This window comes from Gorilla gorilla, chromosome 1 (genome assembly GCF_029281585.2).
Source record: "Gorilla gorilla gorilla isolate KB3781 chromosome 1, NHGRI_mGorGor1-v2.1_pri, whole genome shotgun sequence".
Lineage (NCBI taxonomy): Eukaryota > Metazoa > Chordata > Mammalia > Primates > Hominidae > Gorilla > Gorilla gorilla.
The window spans coordinates 218606540-218629348 of NC_073224.2; the positions used below are offsets into that span (position 1 = coordinate 218606540).

Consider the following 22809-nt stretch of genomic DNA (forward strand, 5'->3'; position numbering starts at 1 on the left):
CTACCAGGCCAGGAGGCTTTTGTCGCCAGAAACCTGTGCATGTTTATATTTCTCGTTTCTGCTCACCGCAGGCCTTTGATTTCCAAGGGTGGAGTTTCCAGAGCTCGGCACTGTTGCACCTTCATCTGGCTGTCATCACTTCCTCTGTGCAGCTGGGGCACCGGGGACTGAGGACGGGGCAGTCCACAGGGAGCCGTGGTTCCACCCCTCCACTCTTGGTTTCTGCCAGGCCCTCCTCCTCTTGAACACCAGACCCAGATTCAACCCAGGTTTCTCCTCCACGGCTGCACAGTGCCAGGAAGGGAACTGAGAAGACCAAAGTGGAGGTTCTTTACCTTCCCCAACACGCTCGGGGCCAGGTGTGGCACCCACAACCGCAAATGAGACAATTAGGGAGAATAAGTGCTGGCTGCCCTGTCAGCCCAGAACCTCAGTCTGCCCAGGGCACCCAGACTCTGTGAGGTTCCCACCTGAAGAAGCAGTTCCATCTTCCACAAGGAGCATAGGACCAAGAGTCCAGGACCCAGGTTCGAGGCCCAGCTCTACCACTTTCTCACCGCGGGGCTCGGGTTCTCTGGAGGCAGCGTAATGGAGTCAGTGGGTTTGGCAGGGGGAAGATTCGCATTATAGCTCCCTCAGTCTCCAGGCAGGTGACTCAGGACTGGGGGGAGGTCCTTTCTCCTCTCTGACCCATGGTCATCTCATTTGTAAAGCGGAGGTGATGATTCCCATCTCAGGGAGGAGGCACTGTGGGGTTAGGAGAGAATTTGTCAAGTGGCCTGGTTGGTTTTTGGTCTGTCCAGGCCCCTCCCCCTCTGTAAGCTGGAAGCGATACTTGTGAGGCTGAGGCTCTAGGTGGGTGTGGGGAGCCATTGGGGTAGTGAATGGAAGGCCCTGGGCGAAGGGCCCCAGGCAGCTGTTGAAATGTCACTCACCCACTGTGGACTTCCCACCAAGCAGAGCCCGCCAAGCCTTTCCCGTCTGAGGTGGGTTCAGTTTCACTACCGGGCTGAGGCAGGCATCTCAGGAAGGGGCCCTCGGCTTTTGTGTACTGAAAAATAACCAGGCTCCATCTCTGCTGATTTCTGCTTGGGGGTTCCGTGAGCTTCCTGCATCATCTGTCCACAGACAGGCTGCCGCAGGGTGGACATCAGAGTCCCTGGGGTGGCTTCCGGCCTCCCTCCCTTGCCTCCTGCCTTTGCTCAAACATCTGTAGAGCCTCCAGCCCCAGACTAAGCCCTTAAGGAGACAGGGTCCCATGAGACCCAGCCTCTGCCATCAGGGTTCTCCTGTCTAAAATGCTGTGTGCCTCAGTAAAAGGCAGCATGGGGTAGGGTGGCTGTGTGGGGACAGAGAGCCAGGGACCAAATGCTGTCTGGGGTCCCTGGAGGGTGGTCAGGAGAGCTTGCCAGAAGGGGGAAATCTCTGAAATGAGACAGAAGGAGGAGGAGCCATTGCTTAACCACACCTGGGCGAGTTACTTCCCTGAGCCTCAGTTTCATTCTCTGTAAAAGGAACCAGTGATACCTGCTTCTGAGGGAAGGGTGAGAAGCTTAGAAGAGATGGTGGGTATAAAAGAACTGACAAATCCCTTACACCACCCAGGTGCCCCGGGGAGATGTTCTGTGAACTGAACTTTCTCAAAAGTCTTTTCCTCTGGCAGTCGACACCTGGTAACGTAGTGTAACCAAGTGTCCTATTCTAGAAAAAGCCCAGCTGCAACCCAGCAGTAAGTGAAGCAGCCTCAGAGTCCCCTCTCTCTCTGGGATGGGTAGTGGAAACTCCTCCACCCAGTGGGAGTGAGGCAGAAGTCTCCAGAATTCAGAGCCTTCCCATGCACCCTGCCTCCCCAGGGCCTGTGACCTTTAGATGTGTTCCCTGTTTCTGTAGGCATTATGAAGTTAGATGCAGGAGAGTTCTTGAGAACTTGAAGGCACTTCCCCTCTACTTGTCCCCCCTTTGATTTTAACAACCGTTTGTTGAGCACCTACTCTGTGCCGGGTGACGTGCCGGGTGACGGAGAGTCTCTGTTGGACAGGCCAGACAAGGTCCCAGCCCCAGTAAAGCTGTGGATTCTGGGGAGGGACAGAGAGAGTGATGATAAAGACATGGAAACAAAACAGTCTGCAACAAGTACTGTAAAGGAAAACAAACAGGATGCTGTAACAGAGAATCTGGGGGACTGCTTAGGGTTCCTGGGACATTTGAGGAGCTGGTAGGCTGAGATCTGAAGTTGAAGCTGACCATGGGAGGAGTAGAGAGGAGGAAAAAAATGTTCCAGATAGAGACAACAGCAGCTACAAAGGTCTTGGGGGAAGAAGAAACTTGTAGAAACTGAGGAGTTGCGTGAGGAGGTTGGGGGGTGGGGGTGGGGCGCTGGCAGCACAAGATGAGGGCCCAGAGTGGGCAGGGGCCATGGGGCCTGGTGAAGGGTTTGGATTTCATTCCAGGACAGTGGAGGGTTTTTAAGCAAGGGAGTGGTAATATCAGAATTTTATTTTATTTTATTTTATTTACTCAGACAAGATCTTGTTGTGTCGTCCAGGCTGGAGTGCAGTGGTGCAATCACAGCTCACTGTAGCCGCCACCTCCTGGCTTCAAGCGATTCTCCCACCTAAGCCTCCCAAGTAGCTGGGACTACAGGCGCATACCACCACGTCCTGCTAATTAAAAATATATAATATATAAATATATATATATATATTTTTTCTTTTTGTAGAGATGGGGTCCGTGTTGCCCAGGCTGGCCTAGAATTAGACTCAAGTGATCCTCCTGCCTCAGCCTCCCAAAGTGCTGGGATTACAGGTGTGAACCACTGAACCCAGCCAGATTTCTGTGGTTTGTTTGTTTGAGATGGAGTCTCACTCTGTCACCCAGGCTAGAGTACAGTGGTACAATCTCAGCTCACTGCAACCTCGACCTCCTGGGTTCAAGCGATTCTTCTGCCTCAGCCTCCTGAGTAGCTGGGATTACAGACGCATGCCACCAGGCCCAGCTGATTTTTTGTATTTTTAGTAGAGATGGGGTTTCATCATGTTGGCCAGGCTGGTCTTGAACTCCTGACCTCAAGTGATCCACCCAACTTGGCCTCCCAAAGTGTTGGGATTACAGGCGTGAGCGAGCCATGGCGCCTGGCCTCAGCCAGATTTCATTTTAAAGGCTCATCCTGGCTGCTGAGGGGGCTGTCAGAGGGCAGGAGTGGAAGCCAGGAGACCATCTGGAGCCACTGCCCTCACTGTCCCTGTGACGTCAGGCCCCTCACCCCTCTAAACCTGTTTATTCACACATACGTGTGACTGTGAGAATCAAATTTGGAATGAGCAGAAATGCACTTTGCAAAGCTGAAAAGTACGCATAAATGCAGGGATTCCCACCTTGCTAGAAGCGGAGAGTCCTTTGGAAATCTGTTGGGTTAGACCTCTCTGGGGTTCTTGGTTGGGACAGTGCTGGGGCTGAGTCCCTAACTGAACACCTCATATCCGAGAGAGCCCCCTTTCCCTGCCTAGGGTTATAGGAGAGGGCTCAGGGGCTGGGGAGGGGGGCACCTGACTGAGGCTCCGAGTCTTGAGGGGGAAGATGGGAAAGAAGGGTCCCCTTCCTGGCTTCTGACTCCCCCTGGAGCAATGGTTCTCTTGTGTTGCAGGGAGGGCGACACCTTTGAGCACGGGGGTGACCACCAGACCACCCTGCAGCCATCCAAATGCACACACACAGCTCCTTTCATCCCGTGTCGGGGAGTTCTCTGAAATTTTCTGAAACTCATTCACGACCTCTGGCTTAAAGGCCTCTGAGCTAGAAAGGGGAACTGAAAGGGGACACCAATCTTTTTACCCCACCTTTTTTGTCTGGTCTTTCTAGCATTAACCCCCTAGACACACCTAAGGGCTGATGCCGGGGGGAACCTGTCTTGATTGCTCTGGGCCAAATCGAGGGCACCTTCCTGATACTTTTGTTATCTGCCACTGGGGACCCGGTTGTTGAAGGGGGACTTAAGATTTTCTCGAAGGAGGGGTCACTGTGAGGGCCTTTCCTGCCTGCTAGGGGCTTCAGTTTGGGGGCCCCCTCTCCCGACCTCCGGGAAAGGGAGGGGTCCCCATCTCCCCCGGGCCTCTCGGGTCTTGGGGTCTCCCCGGGAGGCCGGAGGTTGGGAACCGGGCGCCGGCGAACCGATCAGGCCCCGCCCGCGAAGGTGGTGCAACGACTGGCCCGGCCCGTCCCATCCCGGCCACCCGGGCAGCGGGACCAGGCGTCTGGGGCGCAGCATGCGGGGCGTGTGGCCGCCCCCGGTGTCCGCCCTGCTGTCGGCGCTGGGGGTGAGGCGGGCGCGGCACGGAGGGCGGGGGCGGGAGGCGGGCGGGACCCCTCCCCGCGCGGGCCGCTCCGTGGGCCGGTCTCGGTCTCGGGTGTCCAGGCCGGGGCGGGGCGCGGCGGCGGCGGCGCCAGGGTCGGGGCCGCTTCCCCATTCGGGTGCGAGAGCCATGGAGGCGCTGAGGGAGTCCGTGCTGCATTTGGCCTTGCAGATGTCGACGTACAAGCGGGCCACGCTGGACGAGGAGGACCTGGTGGACTCGCTCTCCGAGGGCGACGCATACCCCAACGGCCTGCAGGTAGGCGCCCTCGCTCCCTCCCGAGGTCCAGGCGCCCCGGGCCCGGGCATGCGCGCTGCCGCTGCCGCGCCCCCCGCCCCTACCTACCCCGCCTCTTCCCCTCCCTTCCCCTCCCTCGTCCCGGCATCCGGGAGGGGCCGCGCTTCCCCGCAGCAGGAGCTCCGCGCGGAGAAGCTCCGGAGCCCACCAGTTTCCCCTCACCTGCCCCCGCCACCCCTAGAGCCTCCCGGCCACCTGCTTCTGGGGCCACAGCCCAGGTGGCAGAGTTGAAAGCACCCCCGAGACCCGAACTGGTCCAGTTCCCTTTCCACAGAAGGCACAGTTTGTGAATGTCCCGGGACTTGCCCAGGCCCATTACCGGCAGAGTCTACGGCTGTTTCTGTTTTAGCGTGGAAAGCCCTGCATCCCTGGAACCCACTCCCCCAGTCCGGGGCAAACTGGGAAAGTTGGTCACCTTATCCGGGAGGCAGTACCACCCTCTTCCTCTTGCCCTCCCAATACCTGAGTTTCCTGGGGCCAGAAACCTGTTCTCTGCCCCCTCTCCCTGCCCCTTTTCCAGCCTACTCAGGAAGTCCAATTCCTCCCCTCCCCAGGGTCTCCGCCTGTGGGCATCCCATCTGCCCACTCCTGGGGAGGGCCCCACCCCCGTCCCTGCCTTGTGACAGGACATTGAGCAAGGCTGCTTTCTGCCCTCCTGTCCCTGGGGGGCTGCACTAGGACAGTTGTGGCCAAGACCTCAGTGCTGGAGGGGTTTGGAGCCAGCCAGGTGCGTGGGAAGGTTCTGGAAACGCTGCGGACACCCTAGGAGACCCAGTGATCTGGCTTTTGAGAAGCCAGTGTAGAAAGAGGAGCTGGGGCACCCCAGTTCTCGGAGGACTTCTGCCAGGTAGACCAAGGGAAGTATTCGGGAGAATCTTGGGGCCACTTGGTGAACTGGCACACAACTCTTCCCAAAGGCGAGCTTAGGATGAATGGACGCTTAGTTGCCAGGCCCACTCCACTCAGATACGCCTCTTAGAAGCGGGAATAATCCTCCCAGCGCAGGGAGACACCATTGATGGAGTTCCTCCTCCAGGGTCACATAGGCCCAGGGGACCCAAACTCACAGTCCCAAGGGCTCTCCCCACTGGGAGGTGTGGTACCCCTGTTTAACCTTCAGGAACACCCCTGAGAGCTGTAGGGATTACTGTCCCCACTTACAGATGTGGAAACTGAGGCTCTGAGAGGGGCAACCACTGGCCTTCGGTCACAGAGCTAAAAATCCGAGAGCGACACGTCAAACCCTGTCTGTCTCAAACCTCTTCCCAGTGGACTCTTCTTAAGAGGCTGAAGCCAGCAGGAAATTAGATTTCTGGGGCAGGTGCTTTTCCCTTCTCAAATCAAAACAGAATCTAATCAGCAATGTTTTTCAGTCTCATCTTCCACAGAAGGGTCTAAATATATCAACACAAAAGCATTTCAGAATTCACAGCAAAGTAATAATGCTGTGTTGCTGTTATCCTCACAGCAGCCTGTTTGGGGTATAGCCTTTTTCAGATGAAATAGCACATTTCTCTGGGGAGGGCCCCCGGCCAAGCAGGAGGAGCCCCGTCTCTGAAGCCAGAGACCCGGGTTTGAGTTCTTACTCCACTCACGACCTTGGGCTAGTGGCTTAATCTCTTTCAGTGGTGATGGCCTCACTGTGAAATGGATGTTAGAGAAAGTGGATGTCATACATATTATATGCGGCCTGCTAGGATTATTGTTTTATGACCCATGAAGTAAGGGCTGGCGTGGCCACGTTATTGATGATAAAGGTGAGGGACAAAGAGAGGTTAGAGACATTCCTGGGGTCACGTCGCTGTCGTCTATGGTTGGAGTTAGTGTTCTGTACCCAAATGGATACATTTTCCACTTTACTTGCAGGAAAAGGCAAAGAGGTTATGCAAGGATTTGGGGCATTTTTGTGGGTACCCAGCTTGGCTTGTGTGGTGCTGCCACAACTTCCCCAAAGTAAACATGAAGTAGCCAGTGCTTGCTTTTTTTTTTTTTTTTCCTGAGTCAAGGACCCATTCATCTCCGTTTATGAGGCAGAGTATTCTATTAATTGAATGTTTTCAATCATTTTTTTTTTTCCCAATGTAAAAGCTTTATATGCTCACTTGGGGGAGAAAAAAAGATAGTCAAGTATAAAAAGGAATAAAAACGGAGCAGTAATCCTGCCACTTGGAGATAACGGTTTCTAGTTTTTCACACTTGTATGTATATATTTTTAAACATAGTTGAGCTCACTCTAAATACACAATGTTATATCCCACATTTTTCATTCAGCATCTTCTACATTGTCAGAAACTTCTGAAACATGCTGCCGTTAAAAATCATAACACCTCATGGTACCAACATATAAAAATATATTTATTCAATCCACTGTAATTGGACACTTAGGCTCAATTGCTGTCACTCTATGGGTGACCCATTTTTAGCTTTTCAGATTATTTCCTTTGGGCCGGTTGCTAGCAACACAACTTCTCTCTCAACTTTATTTATTTTTATTTATTTATTTATTTTGAGACAGAGTCTCTCTCTGTTGTAGAGGCTGGAGTGCAGTGGCGCGATCTCAGCTCACTGCAACCTCCGCCTCCCAGGTTCAAGCAATTCTCCTGCCTCAGCCTCCAGAGTAGCTGGGATTACAGGCGCACGTCACCACGCTCGGCTAATATTTGTATTTTCAGTACAGACAAGGTTTTGCCATGTTGGCCAGGCTGGTCTCGAACTCCTGCCCTCAGGTGATCTGCCTGCCTCGGCCTCCCAAAGTGCTGGGACTGCAGGCATGAGCCACCACATCCAGCCTGCGCTCTCAATTTTAGACTTTTTAAAAGAGACCCTTCATCCCAAATCCTTTCTCTTGATGGATGGACAGCTAAAAAATAAGCCATTTGATTTTTCAAGATTTTGAAGTCCATTCGTTTTAGGAAGTCCCAAGTGATCAACACCAATAACTAATAAATGAAAACTTCCATTTTTCAGCCAAACTTGACACATTTGTTACTTTATTACTTGCCACATTTATTTATTTTTTATTATTGGACCTGCTGGCCAATGTTGAATTTAACCAGAGCAAAATTCTACCTGTACCTCACCTGAAAGGGTTTTTCTTTTTCTTTTTTTTTTTTGAGACAAGGTCTCACTCTGTTGGCCAGGCTAGAGTGCAGTGGCACAATCTGGGCTTACTAGCAGCCTTGACCTGTGATTCTCTCACCTCAGCCTCCAAATAGCTGGAACTACAGGCACGTGCCACCATGCCTGGCTAATTTTTTGTATTTTTAGTAGAGATGGGGTTTTGCCATGTTGCCCAGGCTGGTCTCGAACTCCTGGCCTCAAGTGATCCTCCTGCCTCAGCCTCCCAAAGGGCTGGGATTACAGCCACCGTGCCTAACCTTTTCTTTTTCTTTATCCCATATTTTAGGCACAGATTACTTGCAGTCTACTAAAGTGAGTCACTCTGAACCAAGCACAGAATTCAAAGGAAGCTGGCTCTAACTTGGAGCCCCAGCTCTGTCTCTCCTGGGCTGTGAGACCTGAAAGCAACTCACTTCCACAGCTTTCTTTGTAAAATGGGGTTAATATTATTAGCCCACCTCTCAGAGCTGTTGCAAAGGCTCAATGGGACAGTATGAGGGAAAGCATTTTGGATAATGCTTAGAAAATGGATTTGGTTATTAGGTTATTACGAGGATTATTACAGAAACTCTCTATGAGTGACATGATATAATAATATACATCTAAATATGCTAGCTTTTGCTCTGAAGCCTCTGCTCTGCCAAAGCCAGCTGCCTGATCTTCCCACACCTGAACATACACCATTTTCAGCGGCAGGAAGGGATATAGCTGAAGTTACACCTGCAGCCTGAACTGAGGAGCAGATGGCCATGTCTACCAAAACCTTTGAAATTCATTCAGTTACTTCTAAAAATCTTTTTTTGTTGTTGTTAAGAAAAAAAGAAAGGTGAGATATGAAATTCTTAGTTATAGTTTTCTCATTTTTTTTTCCACCTTGCACAGGGCTCTCTTCTCTTCTCTTTTTTTTTTTTTTTTTTTTGAGACAGAGCCTTGCTTGTTGTCCAGGCTGGAGTGCGGTGGCACAATCTCAGCTCACTGCAACCTCCACCTCCTGGGTTCAAGCAATTCTCCCACCTCAGCCTCCCCAGTAGCTGGGATTACAGGCGTATGCCACCATGCGTGACTAATTTTTGTATTTTTAGTAGAGATGGAGTTTTACCATGTTGGCCAGCCTGGCCTCAAACTCCCGACCTCAGGTGATCCACCTGCCTCAGCCTTCCAAAGTGCTGGGATTGCAGACATGAGCCACTGTGCCCAGCCTTTTTTTTTTTTTTTTTTTTTGAGGCAGGGTCTCGCTCTGTTGCCCAGGCTGGAGTGCAGTGGCATGATCATGGCTCACTGCAGCCTTGAATTCCTGGGCTCAAGCGATCCTCTCACCTTGGCCTCCCAAAGTGCTGGGATTACAGATATGAGCTGTCATGCCTGGCCAAAGCTGTCTTTCCAGGGTGATTTCAGGGACAAGCCCGCTCAATACTTTAAAAAGACATGTCTGTTTACCTGGAGTTGTTATCAACTCTGTTTGCCTATTATATAGCCTTGAGGTTCGAGAGTCTGAGAAGTCACACCTGGGACCTCAATCAGCCTCCTCATTTTAGAGATGGGAGACTGAGGCCCAGAGACTGCCCAGCAACACACAGTGGGATATTTGACTTCTCAGGGTTACCATCTTTCTCCCATGCTGTGGGGAGCTGGGTGTTCCTTCTGGGAAGCGATGAAAGTTGGAAAGTACTTGTAAATATTAGCCTTTGATTCTTGCTAAGATGTGAGGAGTGCCCTCCCCTACAACGGATCATATTTTAAGCTGTTACCAGTCATTTAAAGTCAGGCATCTGGGTGGGGTAGCAGACAAGGCTCAGGCAGAGACAAGAGGACACAAGGACTTGAGAATTTTGCTCTGGACTGACCCCATTGCCTCAGCCAGAAGGCCACCTCATGGAAACTTTACTGGAAGAAACTTCCCCAAACTGACTTTGGGGAACTTTCGGAGGCAGGGTTCCTCGCAGGCTGGGCTGTCACAGTCGACTTGCTCTCAAAGGCTTACTCCAGGGAGCCTGGTGCCCCTGCCAGCGCTCCCAGGTGGCTGGGCTTCTGGGCTGCAGAGGGGTGGGATTCCTGCCAGACCCTTGGCCAGACCACTCCCATTGCTGCTTCGTGCAGCCCAGGTTGCTGGGTTCTGCCTTCCCTTCCGACCTGACTCTGAAAACCTGGCTTCACCTGGCTCCCCACCCTTTCTGCTCCTGGCTTGTCTCCTAGGCCCCAGGCAGCAGGCCCCGTCCTCACCTGCAGAACTTGTTCTTGCTGTAAGCCTAGGTGAGCCAAGCACTCACTTCTGTAACCAAATATGTGTCCCGGATTAGGGCTTTGTTCCCTTGGCTGTGGAAACCCTGGGAACTCCTGGCTGGACAGCGCTGTTCTTTTTCCCTTACTCTAGCTCTCTCGCTCTTTCTGTTTCTCTGGCTCTCTCATTTCTTTGTCTCATTCTCCACCTCTCTCTTTTGAGGGAACCCCCTCCCTCTCATTCTCTTTCTGCCTCCCACGACAATAAGTAGGAAATTAAGCCCACCAGCGAGCTGAGCATCTGCAGTGATTGTGCGTCTTCCAGGCATCAGCGCTGCCTCTTAGCGGATGGCCATTTCACAGTCCTCTCTCCTGAGATGGACTGGGCTGCCTGCCACCAATCCTCCTACCCTCCAAGCTGCTTAGGCCAGTCTCCCATGCTTGACAGGACCTCACTTCCAAAAGAAAAGTAAGAAACCAGTCACATCTCCCCATGCTGTGACCTCATCTCACGGATCCCCTCCACAGTCCCATGAAGGAGGCTGGGCAGGTGGGACAGGGATGCAAAGAAGAGACTCAGCCGAGGCCAGCGGCCATTGGAAGCAGATCGGTGCCCTGACTCACGGCCCAGCCCTTTCCATTGCACCCAGGAATTGGCCACCCTGCCCTGGAGAGGCCTCCTGATCCTGGCCTAGTACCTCTAGGTGACTTCTCCTGCCCCAGGGAGAGGCATCTGGATTCGTTCTGCCTTTAGAGACAAGGCTTATCCAGAAACCATGAGGCCCGTAGCAGATAGTACAAGTCAAGCAAAGAACAAGACAAAGGTTAAAAACCCCATTTTCAAACTCCATTTGCCATTCTTGCCTGGAACTATGAATTTTTAATTCAATTCTGGCTTAATTTTAATTTAATTTTGCAGTGAACACCATCTGTTTAGATTCAGCACTTTGCATCAAATAGTGAGGGTCAGCTCCACTTCCTGTGGTAGGTCTGCGGCTGCCAGTCCTGGAGACGTCGGTTGCCTCGCTGTTCTCTCTCCTCTCTCTTTGCCTTCATGCCCTGACTTCCCGTGTTTCGTCTGGAGCTAACGCTAATACCTACTCTTAGGAATGTTGTGAAGATAGGCCGGGTGCAGTGGTTCATGCCTGTAATCCCAGCACTTTGGGAAGCTGAGGCGGGCAGATCACCTGAGGTCGGGAGTTTGAGACCAGCCTGGCCAACATGGTGAAACCCTGTCTCTACTAAAAATACAAAAATTAGCCGGGTGTGGTGGCGGACACCTGTAATCCCAGCTACTTGGGACACTGAGGCAGGAGAATTGCTTGAACTTGGGAGACAGAGGTTGCAGTGAACAGAGACCTCTCCACTGCACTCCAGCCTGGGCGACACAGTGAGACTCCATCTCAAAAAAAAAAAAAAAAAATTTAAAAAAAGTTAAAAAAAAGGAATGTTATGGGCCGGGCGCTGTGGCTCATGCCTGTAATTCCAGCATTTTGGGAGGCCAAGGCGGGTGGATCACGAGGTCAGGAGATTGATTGAGACCATCCTGGCTAACACGGTGAAACCCCATCTCTACTAAAAATACAAAAAATTAGCCAGGTGTGGTGGCATGTGCCTGTAGTCCCAGCTACTCGGGAGGCTGAGGCAGGAGAATCTCTTGAACCCGGGAGGCCAAGGTTGCAATGAGCCGAGATGGTGGCACTGCACTCCAGCCTGGGTGAGAGAGCAAGACTCCGTCTCAAAAAAAAAAAAAAAAGAATGTTATGAAGATAGAATTGCACTATCAAAATAGAATTAATATGATCCCAGGCACTTAGCACTCAAGTGTTTATTTGCTGCCATTGTTCTTTTTTCCCTTTCCTCTCCCTCTGTTTCTTTCATCTTCCCCTTCTGTTCCTTTTTCTCTCCCTTCTCTCCGCAGATGGCTTTGCTCCTTGCTCTTAGCTGTCTCCTTGTCGCCCACACCACGACATTTCCCTGTACATTTAAGGTGAGGTTCTCCTGCATCCCAAGCCTAGTGGCTGTGTCCTTTGGCTCCCTGGAGCCAGCACCAGGCACAGGGGTACCTCTTTTCTTTTCTTTTCTTTCTTTTTTTTTTTTTTTTTGTTTTCAAGACAGCGTCTCACTCTGTCACCCAGGCTGGAGTGCAGTGGCGTGATCTCTGCTCATTGCAACCTCCAGCTCCCAGTTTCAAGTGATTCTCTCACCTCAGCCTCCCCAGTAGCTGGGATTACAGGCATGAGTCACCATGCCTGGCTAATTTTTATATTTTTAGTAGAGACAGGGTTTCACCATGTTGGCCAGGCTGGTCTCAAACTCCCAACCTCAGGTGATCCGCCCACCTCACCCTCCCAAGGTGCTGGGATTACAGTCATGAGCCACTGCGCCTGGCCTCTTTTTTTCTTTTTTGAGATAGGGTCTTGCTCTGTTGCCCAGGCTGGAGTGCAGGGGCACAATCATGGCTTACTGCAGCCTCGACCTTCCGGGCTCAAGCAATCCTCCCACCTCAGCCTCCCAAGTAGCTGGGACTACAGGTGCATGCCACCATGCCTAGCTAATTTAATTTAATTTTTTTTAAGAGATGGGGTCTGACTGTGTTGCCCATTCTGGTCTTGAACTCCTGGGCTCAAGCCATCCTCCTGCCTCAGCCTCCCAAAGTGTTGAGATTATAGGCATGAGCCACCATGCCTGGCTGATGGGTACCTCTTAAACCAAGGTCTCATCCAGGTGCAGTCGCTCATGCCTGTAATCCCAGCACTTTGGGAGGCTGAGGCGGGTGGATCACGATGTTAGGAGTTCGAGATCAGCCTGACCAACATGGTGAAACCCTGTCTCTACTAAAAATACAAAAGTTAGCCGGGCGTGGTAGCACGTGCCTGTAATCTCAGCTACTCAGGAGACTGAGGCAGGAGAATCGCTTGAACCCGGGAGGCAGAGGTTGCAGTGAGCCGAGATCGTGCCATTGCACTCCAGCCTGGGTAACAGAGGGAGACTCCGTCTCAAGAAAACAAAACAAAACAAAACAAAACACTGTCTCATGGCCTCCTTGTGCCCTGTGAGCTGAGCCATGATAATGGGGACATGAGAAGCCTAAAGGAGGAAGGGTGAAACAAATTAGGGGCAGCAGGACACATACATCAGTGTCCCTAGGCAAGGCAGTGCCTGCTTCAAGTCCTTGGGACCCCTCTGAGTACCAGAGACCAAGGTAAAGTGTGTGAGATAACTGATTACTCTGAAAAAGCACTTTATAAACATTTGAGTACAGTGTACATGTTAGCATCATACCAGGCTGTCTCTGTCTGCACCAGGCCCTCACAGCCTGAAGTTTTAGTTCATGAAGTTTTAATTCATGGTCTGAAACTTTCATTGCTCACTTTTTCAGAAGAGATTCTTGAGGGATTTGAGCGGGCGGCATCCCTCCCACTGCCTGACCCAGCTGCTTCAGTGTCTGAGACTCCTGGGCCTCCACGGAAGTGTCTCTAAGCCCCAAGATCCTTTGCTCAGTTTTGTTTTGTTTTGTTTTGTTTTCCGAGACGGAGTCTCGCTCTGTCGCCCAGGCTGGAGTGCAGTGGCGCAATCTCAGCTCACTGCAACCTCCGCCTCCCGGGTTCAAGCGATTGTCCTGCCTCAGCCTCCCGAGTAGCTGGGATTACAGGCGCCCGCCACCACTCCCGGCTAATTTTTGTGTTTTTTAGTAGAGATGGGGCTTCTCTATGTTGGCCAGGCTGGTCTTGAACTCCTGACCTCAGGTGATCCTCCCACTTCAGCCTTTTAAACTGTTGGGACTACAGGCATGAGCCCCCACGCCCGGCCCCTTTTCTCAGTTTTGGAACCCAGTTTTTTTTTTCCCACAGAAAGTGCTTGTGTTCCTCCATCTCTGGAGCAGCAATTCCCAGTCATTTCCTGCCCAGTAAATACCTAACCATGGCCACGTGGCTTCTCAGTACCCTTCCCTCAAGTGACCCACTTCAGATCCCCGAGTGCCAGGGTGGGACTCCCTCAGGGCTCTGACCCGGCACCAGGGGCACCCCTCAGGCTGTTGGTGGGGCCGTTGCAGGTCAGTCTGAGTCTCCTCATCTTCCCTGACAGCTTCCCCTCTTCCTGGCAAGCCTTGCTCCCTCCACCCTGCCCTTCCCAAAGGGTAAATTTAATCATGTCACTCCAGTCCTCAAGAGGAAGTCCAGGCTCTTAACCTGGCTTTCTGTGCCCCTTAGGATCTAGGCCCTCCTCTCCTCTCCACTTCCATTCCCTCTTATCTGGCCAGCTCCTACTTATTCTGACTGACCCAGGCCAGACATCACCCCTTCCAGGAAGCCCTCCCTGATTGAACCCCTGCCCACCCCAGTCTGTTTCTTTATCTGCCTCCCTGCTGGGCTGTGTATTTCCAGCATGGCCCTGAGTTGGTGCTCAGCTGTTAGCACATGACACAGTGTCACTGAACACATGTCACCCCACCTTCAGGAGACCCTTCCTGTCTTGTGGCCATGGGTTTTCCAGGAAGCGTCTCTTGGAACAGAGGAGAACCCCAAGCTGCCTTGGGTGTGAGAGGCCTGGGCTGTCGGCCCCCATTGCTGCTGGCTGGTGTGTCCCTCCTCGGGCAGGGAGGGCCCTGCCACACCCTGCACTTCCTCTCATTGTGCCTCCCTTCCTGTTTAGCTAGACTGTTAGGCTGGAGGGATTTTTCCTCCCTTTCAGGACCTGAATGGAGCTATTTCTCCTTGCATCTCTGCCAACATCTCCCAGGATCCACCTCTGATCCACTGATGGGCTCGGGCATCAACAGCTTTGGGTTCCAATCCCAGCTGTCCCCATTCAGCTGGGTGGTGAGAAGCCAGGGTCTCACCTCTCTGGACCTCAGTTTCCTCACTTGTAAAAAGAAAAATAACAAGGTGGCTCGCGTGTTTTTGCGTGGGATTATGAGGGTTTAATGAGCTAAGGATGTCTGTGCTTCTGGGAAGTGTGAGCCATGGCTGTGTCACCCTTGTCCCTGACCCCGCTGATGTGGGGGCTCTGCAGAGAGCCCAGCTGGGTACTCACTGGATGCCTGCAAGTCCAAACATCCTGTTCTTTTTTGAACTCCTCACTGGAGAAACAGGGAAAAGCTGTAGTTTTTTCCTTCCACTCATATCGAGTGACACAAAAAAACAAGCCTGTCGGGGCCGAGCTGCTTGACTCTCTGATGTTTGGGAGCAGATCCGAGCAGCTGAGCAGGGTGGCTGTTCCTTTCCTGGATTAGGGCTGAATCTGTGGGAACCAGACCACCCCTGAGACAGGAGGCAGCCCTGATGCCTCCCCAGGGCCTGGGCCTGCAGCGGAGCCCCTTCCTCCAAGGGAAGCGGGGCCCGGGGCTCACGTCTTCCCTGCCCCTCCTGCCTCCTTCCCTGCAGGTGAACTTCCACAGCCCCCGGAGTGGCCAGAGGTGCTGGGCTGCACGGACCCAGGTGGAGAAGCGGCTGGTGGTGCTGGTGGTACTTCTGGCGGCAGGACTGGTGGCCTGCTTGGCAGCACTGGGCATCCAGTACCAGACAAGTAGGTGCCTCCGTGTTGCATGGTGGGCTTGACTCACTCCTGCCCCCGGCTCTGTCAGCTTGGGCGAGGGGGGCTTCCCTGCTTAAGCCGGGGCAGGGCTCTGAGGCCAAGGAGGGAGCCAGGCCCAGGGCGGTCTGGGTGCTGAGATAGACCAAGACCCGGGAAGTGGGCAGCGTGGGTGGTATAAAGGTCTCGCACTTGAGTCCACATCCTGTCCCAGCAACTTACTGGCTGTGTGACCTCGGACAAGTCACTTATTCCCTCAGCCTGTGTCTTCTCTAATTTAAATGGGAAAACAGTACCCAACTGGGGGATGGGTCTGCGGACTAGAGATAACATATGTCCCATAGCTGGTGCCTCGTAGGACTTCTTCAACTTTAGCTCTGGGTACTGTTGTTGCTAGGATGTGGGGTAATTACACACATAGGCTGACATTGTCTGCTATCTCTAGTTCCAATAAAATAACAATAATGCCCTCTGTTTACTGAATTCTTTCCTCGGACCAAATACCCAAATACCACACCCCTCGCTTCAGATGCAATGTCATTTCCTCCTGGAGGCAGCCCTGTGAGGTGTGGTTACTTTTGGCCCCTTTTCCATATTAGGAAACTGAGGCACTGAGATAGAGTGACTTGCTAATCCAATGCGGAGGTTGGAATTCACCCACAGGCTACTGGGCTCAAGCCCAGGCTCCACCTCCCTTTGTAATCCAAGTACCCTCCAGAGCGCATTACACCCCCAAGAGAGCTGCCCTTCCAGATCCAGCTGCCCATCGTGTTCCTTGATCGGTGCCTTTGTCCCACTTTGAATGGTGATACAATTGGGCCACTCTGATCCTGCTGGAGGGGTCTGAGACTGGTTCTCTGTTTCCAACTGAGTGGATCTAGCCAGCTGCCTCACACAGAGTTGATGCTCAGTAAACACTTATGAAGTGCGAAGGGGTGGATCCAAGTTAGAAATAAGAATGGGGAATTAGCCAAAGCCAGGACCTCTCAGTCCCCTGTGCCCCAACATCTATTCTTCTGATGGCAGATGGTTCACCTAGTTGAGCAGCCTCTGGGGGCTCTGCTCAGCGTCCCACCCACTGACTCGGTCGCTCACCCCATGAGAGAGATTAGGAGCTTTCACAGGATCTTGGAACATCCACTCCAGGCTGTGTGGAGCCTTCCCTCTGTGAAGTTGCTGGTCTGTGAGGGTGGCCACCCTGCGCTGGGGTGGGGAGGGGACTCGGGGGCCTAGAAAAGAGCAGGGCCTTCATCTGAACATTCTTCCATCCCTCCTGGGTAAGGCACACAGGTATTCATTCATTCCACAAAGATAGGTTGTACTTAAGAAATAATTGCTTGATTAGTTAACTATAATGGTTTGTAGGTGTTTTACCAAATGTGCATGGCTCAGCAGGTGCTTAATGCATATTTGACTAATTAATGACTAGTTTTCAGGCCCTTAACCAGATGTGCTTAGCATAGTGCCTGTGCCATAGGTGTGCAGATAGTAAAATGAATAAATTAATGTTTGAATGAACGAAGGGGTAGGAAGGAAGATCAAGCTGGGAACAGCCTTTCTCTGCTGAGTGTATGTATATTGTGTGATCGTGCCCTGGTGTGTATGTGTGTGTGTGTTTGTGCCTCCTCTGCTAACAGGACACAAGCTCGTCATCCTCTCCTGCCACTGCCATGTCGCCTCAGCCTAAATCAGCTCTAGTTCTGAACCCCCTCCTGGTCAGTGTGGACCCTGGCCAGCACGTCTGCACAGCTCTTGGCTCAGAGCAGCGGGAGCTGGCCAGACTCCGGCAGCCAGTGTTGCCCTGAGACTGCCCCTCGGAGCTCCGAAGATATGTCTTCACCAGAAACCAGGAGGGAGTCCCCACGGGCCAGCTCCTGATGATCAGACCCAAAACATTTCTGTTGTTATTGCTCAGTGGGGCCCCTTGGGAGGAATCCTGCTTCTGTCTCTGTTGTGTCCCTCTCTGGGTCTCAGAAGGGTTTTCTCCAGCCTGGACCTGGGAGAGGAACATTCTTCCCCTGGAGTGGAGCTGGGCAGAGTATCAAGTGACCCCTGAGCCACCTGGGAAAGCAGTGACCACCCCAGATATTAACAGTAACCTCATTACCCAGGAGCAGGTGCTGGTGCTGGCCACATCTGAGCAAACATCAGGCCAGTCAAAGCAAATCTGGCCAGGCGCAGTAGCTTACGCCTGTAATCCCAGCACTTTGGGAGGCCGAGATGGACAGATCACCTGAGGTCAAGATGTTCAAGACCAGCCTGACCAACATGGTGAAACCCCGTCTCTACTAAAAATACAAAAATTAGCCAGGCATGGTGGCGCACAACTGTAGTCCCAGCTACTCAGGTGGCTGTGATGGTGCACACCAGCTACTCGAGAGGTTGAGGCAGGAGAATCACTTGAACCTGGGAGGCAGAGGTTGCAGTGAGCCAAGATGGCACCACTGCACTCCAGCCTGGGTGACAGAGCAAGACTCTGTCTCAAAAAAAAAAAAAAAAACAAATCTGATGATTCTGAAGGCCAGCCTCTGGGAATGTCTGGACACATAGTACGTGTTTACTTACCTTCCTGCTATGCTTCCTTTCCAGAAGCATGCTGGTGCTTTGCAAACAGAGGCAGCAAAACAAACAATACATTCTCCAAGAACATATTTTAAAGAAAGCATTCTACACAGTTTTGAGGCCAGGCTGTCCAGATGAGTGTCTGTAAATTAAATCTAGGATCTGTTTCTGCTTTCTCAATTGATCATGCATGTCCCAACGGAAAGAAATGTTTGCTGCCTCTGCAGGTGGTGAACAAGTGCTGAATAAGGCCTTTCATTCATTCGGTTGTTCATTCAAAAACACGTATTGAGGCCGGGCGCAGTGGCTCATGCCTATAATCCTAGCCCTTTGGGAGGCCAAGGCGGGTGGATCACCTGAGGTCAAGAGTTCAAGACCAGCCTGGCCAACATGGTGAAACCTCGTGTCTACTAAAAATACAAAAATTAGCCAGGCGTGGTGTTGGATGCCTGTAATCCTAGCTACTCAGGAGGCTGAGGCAGGAGAATTGCTTGAACCCAGGAGGCAGAGGTTGCAGCGAGTCGAGATTATGCCACTGCACTTCAGCCTGGGTGACAGAGCAAAAACTCTGTCTCAAAAAAAAAAAAAAAAAAAAACACGTATTAAACAGCTGCTAGTTGCCAAATACAGTGCTAGACAATGGAAATATAAAAATGCATAGGATATTGGCCTGCCCTGAAGTTCACATTCTAGTAGGAGAGATGGACAAGGAGATGGTCGTGACGTAGCACAGTAGCACAGCAGGCACCCAGGCCGCTGAGGGGCCCAGAGAGGGAAGGGGGTCAATGAAGGTTTCCGTAGGAAGACGGGGCCTTAGATGAGGGGGCCTGGAAACCATGAGGTCATCAAAATGCATGAAGCACTTCCTGGGCCAGGAATATTTCATGAAGTTTCTGCAAACCATTTAAATAGTTAAATAATCAAGCCATTGCTCGTTAAGCACCTCGTAGGTCCCTAGCCCAATGTCCAGCAAAGTAGGCACTTAGTGAAGAACTCAAATCTCTGAGACTGCTTTATTTATTTATCTTTTTTTTTTGAGACAGAGTCTCACTCTTGTCGCCCAGGCTGGAATGCAGTGGCGTGATCTTGGCTCACTGCAATCTCCGCCTCCCAGGTTCAAAAGATTCTCCTGCCTCAGCCTCCCAAGTAGCTGGGATTACAGGTGCCCCCCATCATACCTGGCTAATTTTTGTATTTTTAGTAGAGACGGAGTTTCACCATGTTGGCCAGGCTGGTCTCGAACTCCTGACCTCAGGTGATCCGCCCACCTCGGCCTCCCAGAGTGCTGGGATTATAGGCATGAGCCACTGAGCCCGGCCTCTGAGACTGACTTCTGGGACTAGTTTCTTGTTTTGTTTTTAAACCCAAGTCCCTGTATGATAACAGCAAAAACCTTTATCAGTTAATTAATCAGTCTGTCTCTCTCTCACACACAGACACATACACACAGATTCTGATGCGTCTTCCCGCGTTAGGCTCTCTCAGCCTGTCTCCTGGGCATCTCCACCAGCCAAGATATTGTAAAATTTTCCTTCCTGTGGTTTGATGTGTGAAAACAATAGGTATTCTTTTCCTTCTCTAAGTATGGAGTTATATCATAATACTCAACAGGCTCTTTCAACCTACATGGAAATTCTTTCCCTGCCCCATAAAGATTCTGGTGCCTTCCCCGAGTTTGGGAGTGGAGCATGCAACTGTGATTAAGGTGATTTGATTTAGAGATATTTAAAATGGCACCATCACCCTCACCATTTCCTTTCTCTGTTTTCATGTGTAATGGCTCCATAATTTTTTTATGGCACACCTCTCGGCTGTGAACAATAATTTTTAATTGTTGTGTGATTATCTCAAAGTCAGATCACCCTGATTTTCCTGCTGTTGTGCGGCTGCTCTGAGCCCTTTGTCAGCCACCCATCTGAAGGACTTTGTGTTTGTCATCAAATGTTGCTAATTCCACAAATGAACCTCTGCCCACTGGCCTTATGTTCCTGAGTGAGGGGAACACTGCCCATACTAGCTCGTGCGTTCTTTGCTGCTCTCTAAAGACTGGCCTGAAACTTCAGACCCTGAGACTCGAGGAAGCTGAGCCCCCGTGCCCAGCCATGGCCATCATCACTGTGAAATCTGTGAAATTGGTCCTACCTTTCTTCCTTTTAGTTGGATAAACTGAGGCATGGAGCGATGAGGTCACTTGCCCAAAGCCCCACTGGCAAAAGTAGAAAGCTGGATTTGAACCCAGGTCTAGTGGCCTCCAAAGCCCACCCTGCCTCACTGCCTCCCTGTGTGGTGGGGAAACGGATCTCAGCAGTCAGGCTGCACCAGCCCCTGGTGTGACTGGCAGAGAGGTGGGGAAGGAAAGCAGAAAAACACAGCCTTGGCATGGCTGAACCAAGACAGGCCTGGGCCCAGCTCTCAGCTCTCCGCCCTCCCACATAGCTGGGCGACCTTGTTCCGTTCACTCCCTCAGTTTCGTCTTTAACTAGGGACATGATGCCTGCATCTGATGACTTGTAATGAGTTAAATGAGATCCTGAATGTGTGCAAAGTGCCCAGTACACGGCCATGTTCAGTAAAGTCCCTTTGGTCATCAGCACAGCCTGGGTAGATGGACGATGGGGCTGGGCCTGTGATTCTCGGTCCTGCACAGTCAGCTTCGTGTTGCTGCCTCAGGCCAGGCCTCTGCGTAGGCCACCCAGGCTTTGGGTCCTTTGGGAGATCTCAGCCGCCAACCTTGAGGCAGGGCTCTGGCCCTTTCCTCTTGCCTCTGGCAAACCAGTCTCCTCGCTCTTATCCCCCAGGATTGAGTGCAATGGCTCAATCTTGGCTCACTGTAACCTCCACCTCCCGGGTTCAAATGATTCTTCTGCCTCTGCCTCCCAAGTAGCTGTGATTAAGTCAGCCTCCCAAAGTGCTGGGATTACAGGCGTGAGCCTCGGCACCTGGCGTAGCCTTTGGGTTTTTGAGGATTCCCTGAGGTCACTCACTCTCCTGCTTGTACGTAGGAGTGATTTTTCCTATTTCCTCCTTCTATTTCTAATAGGGTTTCCTCCTTCCTATGTCTTGTCATCCATACTGTCTACATCACCCTTTTGGCACATAGTAAATGTTCAGTTTATTTTTGTAGAAAGGAGGACAGACATTTCTCCTACTGTTCCATTTTGATTTATGTGTATATCCCCAACTGAATTGTTAGCTCTTGGATTAAAGGACTCTGCCTTTTTATGCCCAATACCCCAGTACCCTACACACACACACACACGCACACACGCATGGGCACACACTTTCACGCAGGTGCACACATGCACACACACACACTCCATACTCAGCAGAGAACCTGGAAGGTAGTCATTATCTTGCTGAATAAATGAATGCATGCGTGAATGAATAAATTTTTTGAGCATCAAGGAATAATAAAGAGTCAATGAATATTTATGGAGGAAAAGGTTGATTAAGAGAAACACCTGGGTTCTGGGTACCTTTTAGCCATAGGAAGGATTTTAGACAGCTGAATAGAAGTCTTGTGTTATAAGCGGAAATCATTTCTCTGTAGGGGTCTAGTGACCGTCCAGTTCCAAATCTGTGTGGTCAGGGCCAGGGTGGGACATGTGGCCCCTGGGCCCCAAGCCCCCTTCTCTGCCCTCCCTGCTTCTTCCCTGCCTGCCCTTCACTGGCCTCTTGTCCTTAACCCTTCCAGGATCCCCCTCTGTGTGCCTGAGCGAAGCTTGTGTCTCAGTGACCAGCTCCATCCTGAGCTCCATGGACCCCACAGTGGACCCCTGCCATGACTTCTTCAGCTACGCCTGTGGGGGCTGGATCAAGGCCAACCCAGTCCCTGATGGCCACTCACGCTGGGGGACCTTCAGCAACCTCTGGGAACACAACCAAGCAATCATCAAGCACCTCCTCGGTAAGCATCCAGCATGGAGACCAATAAATGGGCCACAGCGGGGAGCTGTCAGCTGGCCCAGCCAGCTTCCCAGCTGCGCCTGCTTAAAGGAGGAGCTTGGCAGAATGGGCCGGGCACGGTGGCTCACACCTGTAATCCCAGCACTTTGAGAGGTCAAGATGGGTGGATCACTTGAGGCCAGGAGTTCAAGACCAGCCTGGCCAACATGGCAAAACCCTGTCTTTACTAAAAATACAAAAATTAGCTAGGCATGGTGGCGTGCGCCTGTAGTCCCAACTACTCGGGAGGCTGAGGCAGGAGAATCGCTTGAAACTGGGAGGCAGAGGTTGCAGTGAGCCGAGATTGCGCCACTGCACTCCAGCCTGGGCAACAGAGTGAGACTCTTGTCTAAAAAACAAGAAAAGAGGAGCCTGGCAGAATGGAAGACCATAGACTTGGGAGTAGGTGAAGCTGGGTTAGAATGTCTGCCCTCACTCATTGTATGATCCTGACTAAGTCACATATCTCTGAACCTCAGTTTCTTCATCTGTAAAATGAGACTAATAAGACCCAAGGTACAGAGTTTTGAGAACTAGAGAGCACATGTGTAAAGCATTAGCATGGTGTGTGTGGCATGTAGGGTGTACACAAGAACTGGTGGCTGTGGTCGTTACTTTTGTTGCTTCAAGCTTGGCGTAGCTTTTGACTAGTATTGACTGTGAGTTTTGAAAGTTGTGAGCAAAAGGGATCGAGACTGAACACACTAGATCAGATTCTAAGGTTGTGATCTAATGAAAGTTCTAACAACAGCTTATCAGAGGGTTAGTTATTCAGTATAGGTGG

General features: G+C 51.6%; 1 protein-coding gene across 3 annotated transcripts in view; it reads left to right on the forward strand.

Moving 5' to 3' along the window:
- ECE1 (endothelin converting enzyme 1) overlaps positions 1-22809 on the forward strand; it is a 129350-nt gene that overhangs the window by 50725 nt on the left and 55816 nt on the right. For 2 of the 3 annotated variants that reach the window (XM_031009777.3, XM_055387005.2), the window contains exons 2-4: positions 4521-4607; positions 15371-15512; positions 21775-21987. In XM_031009777.3, the coding sequence (XP_030865637.1) occupies positions 4521-4607; positions 15371-15512; positions 21775-21987 (442 nt within the window). Of the gene's footprint in view, positions 1-4196; positions 4314-4520; positions 4608-15370; positions 15513-21774; positions 21988-22809 lie in introns of those variants that run through there. The other variant, XM_031009776.3, reaches the window with a different exon arrangement.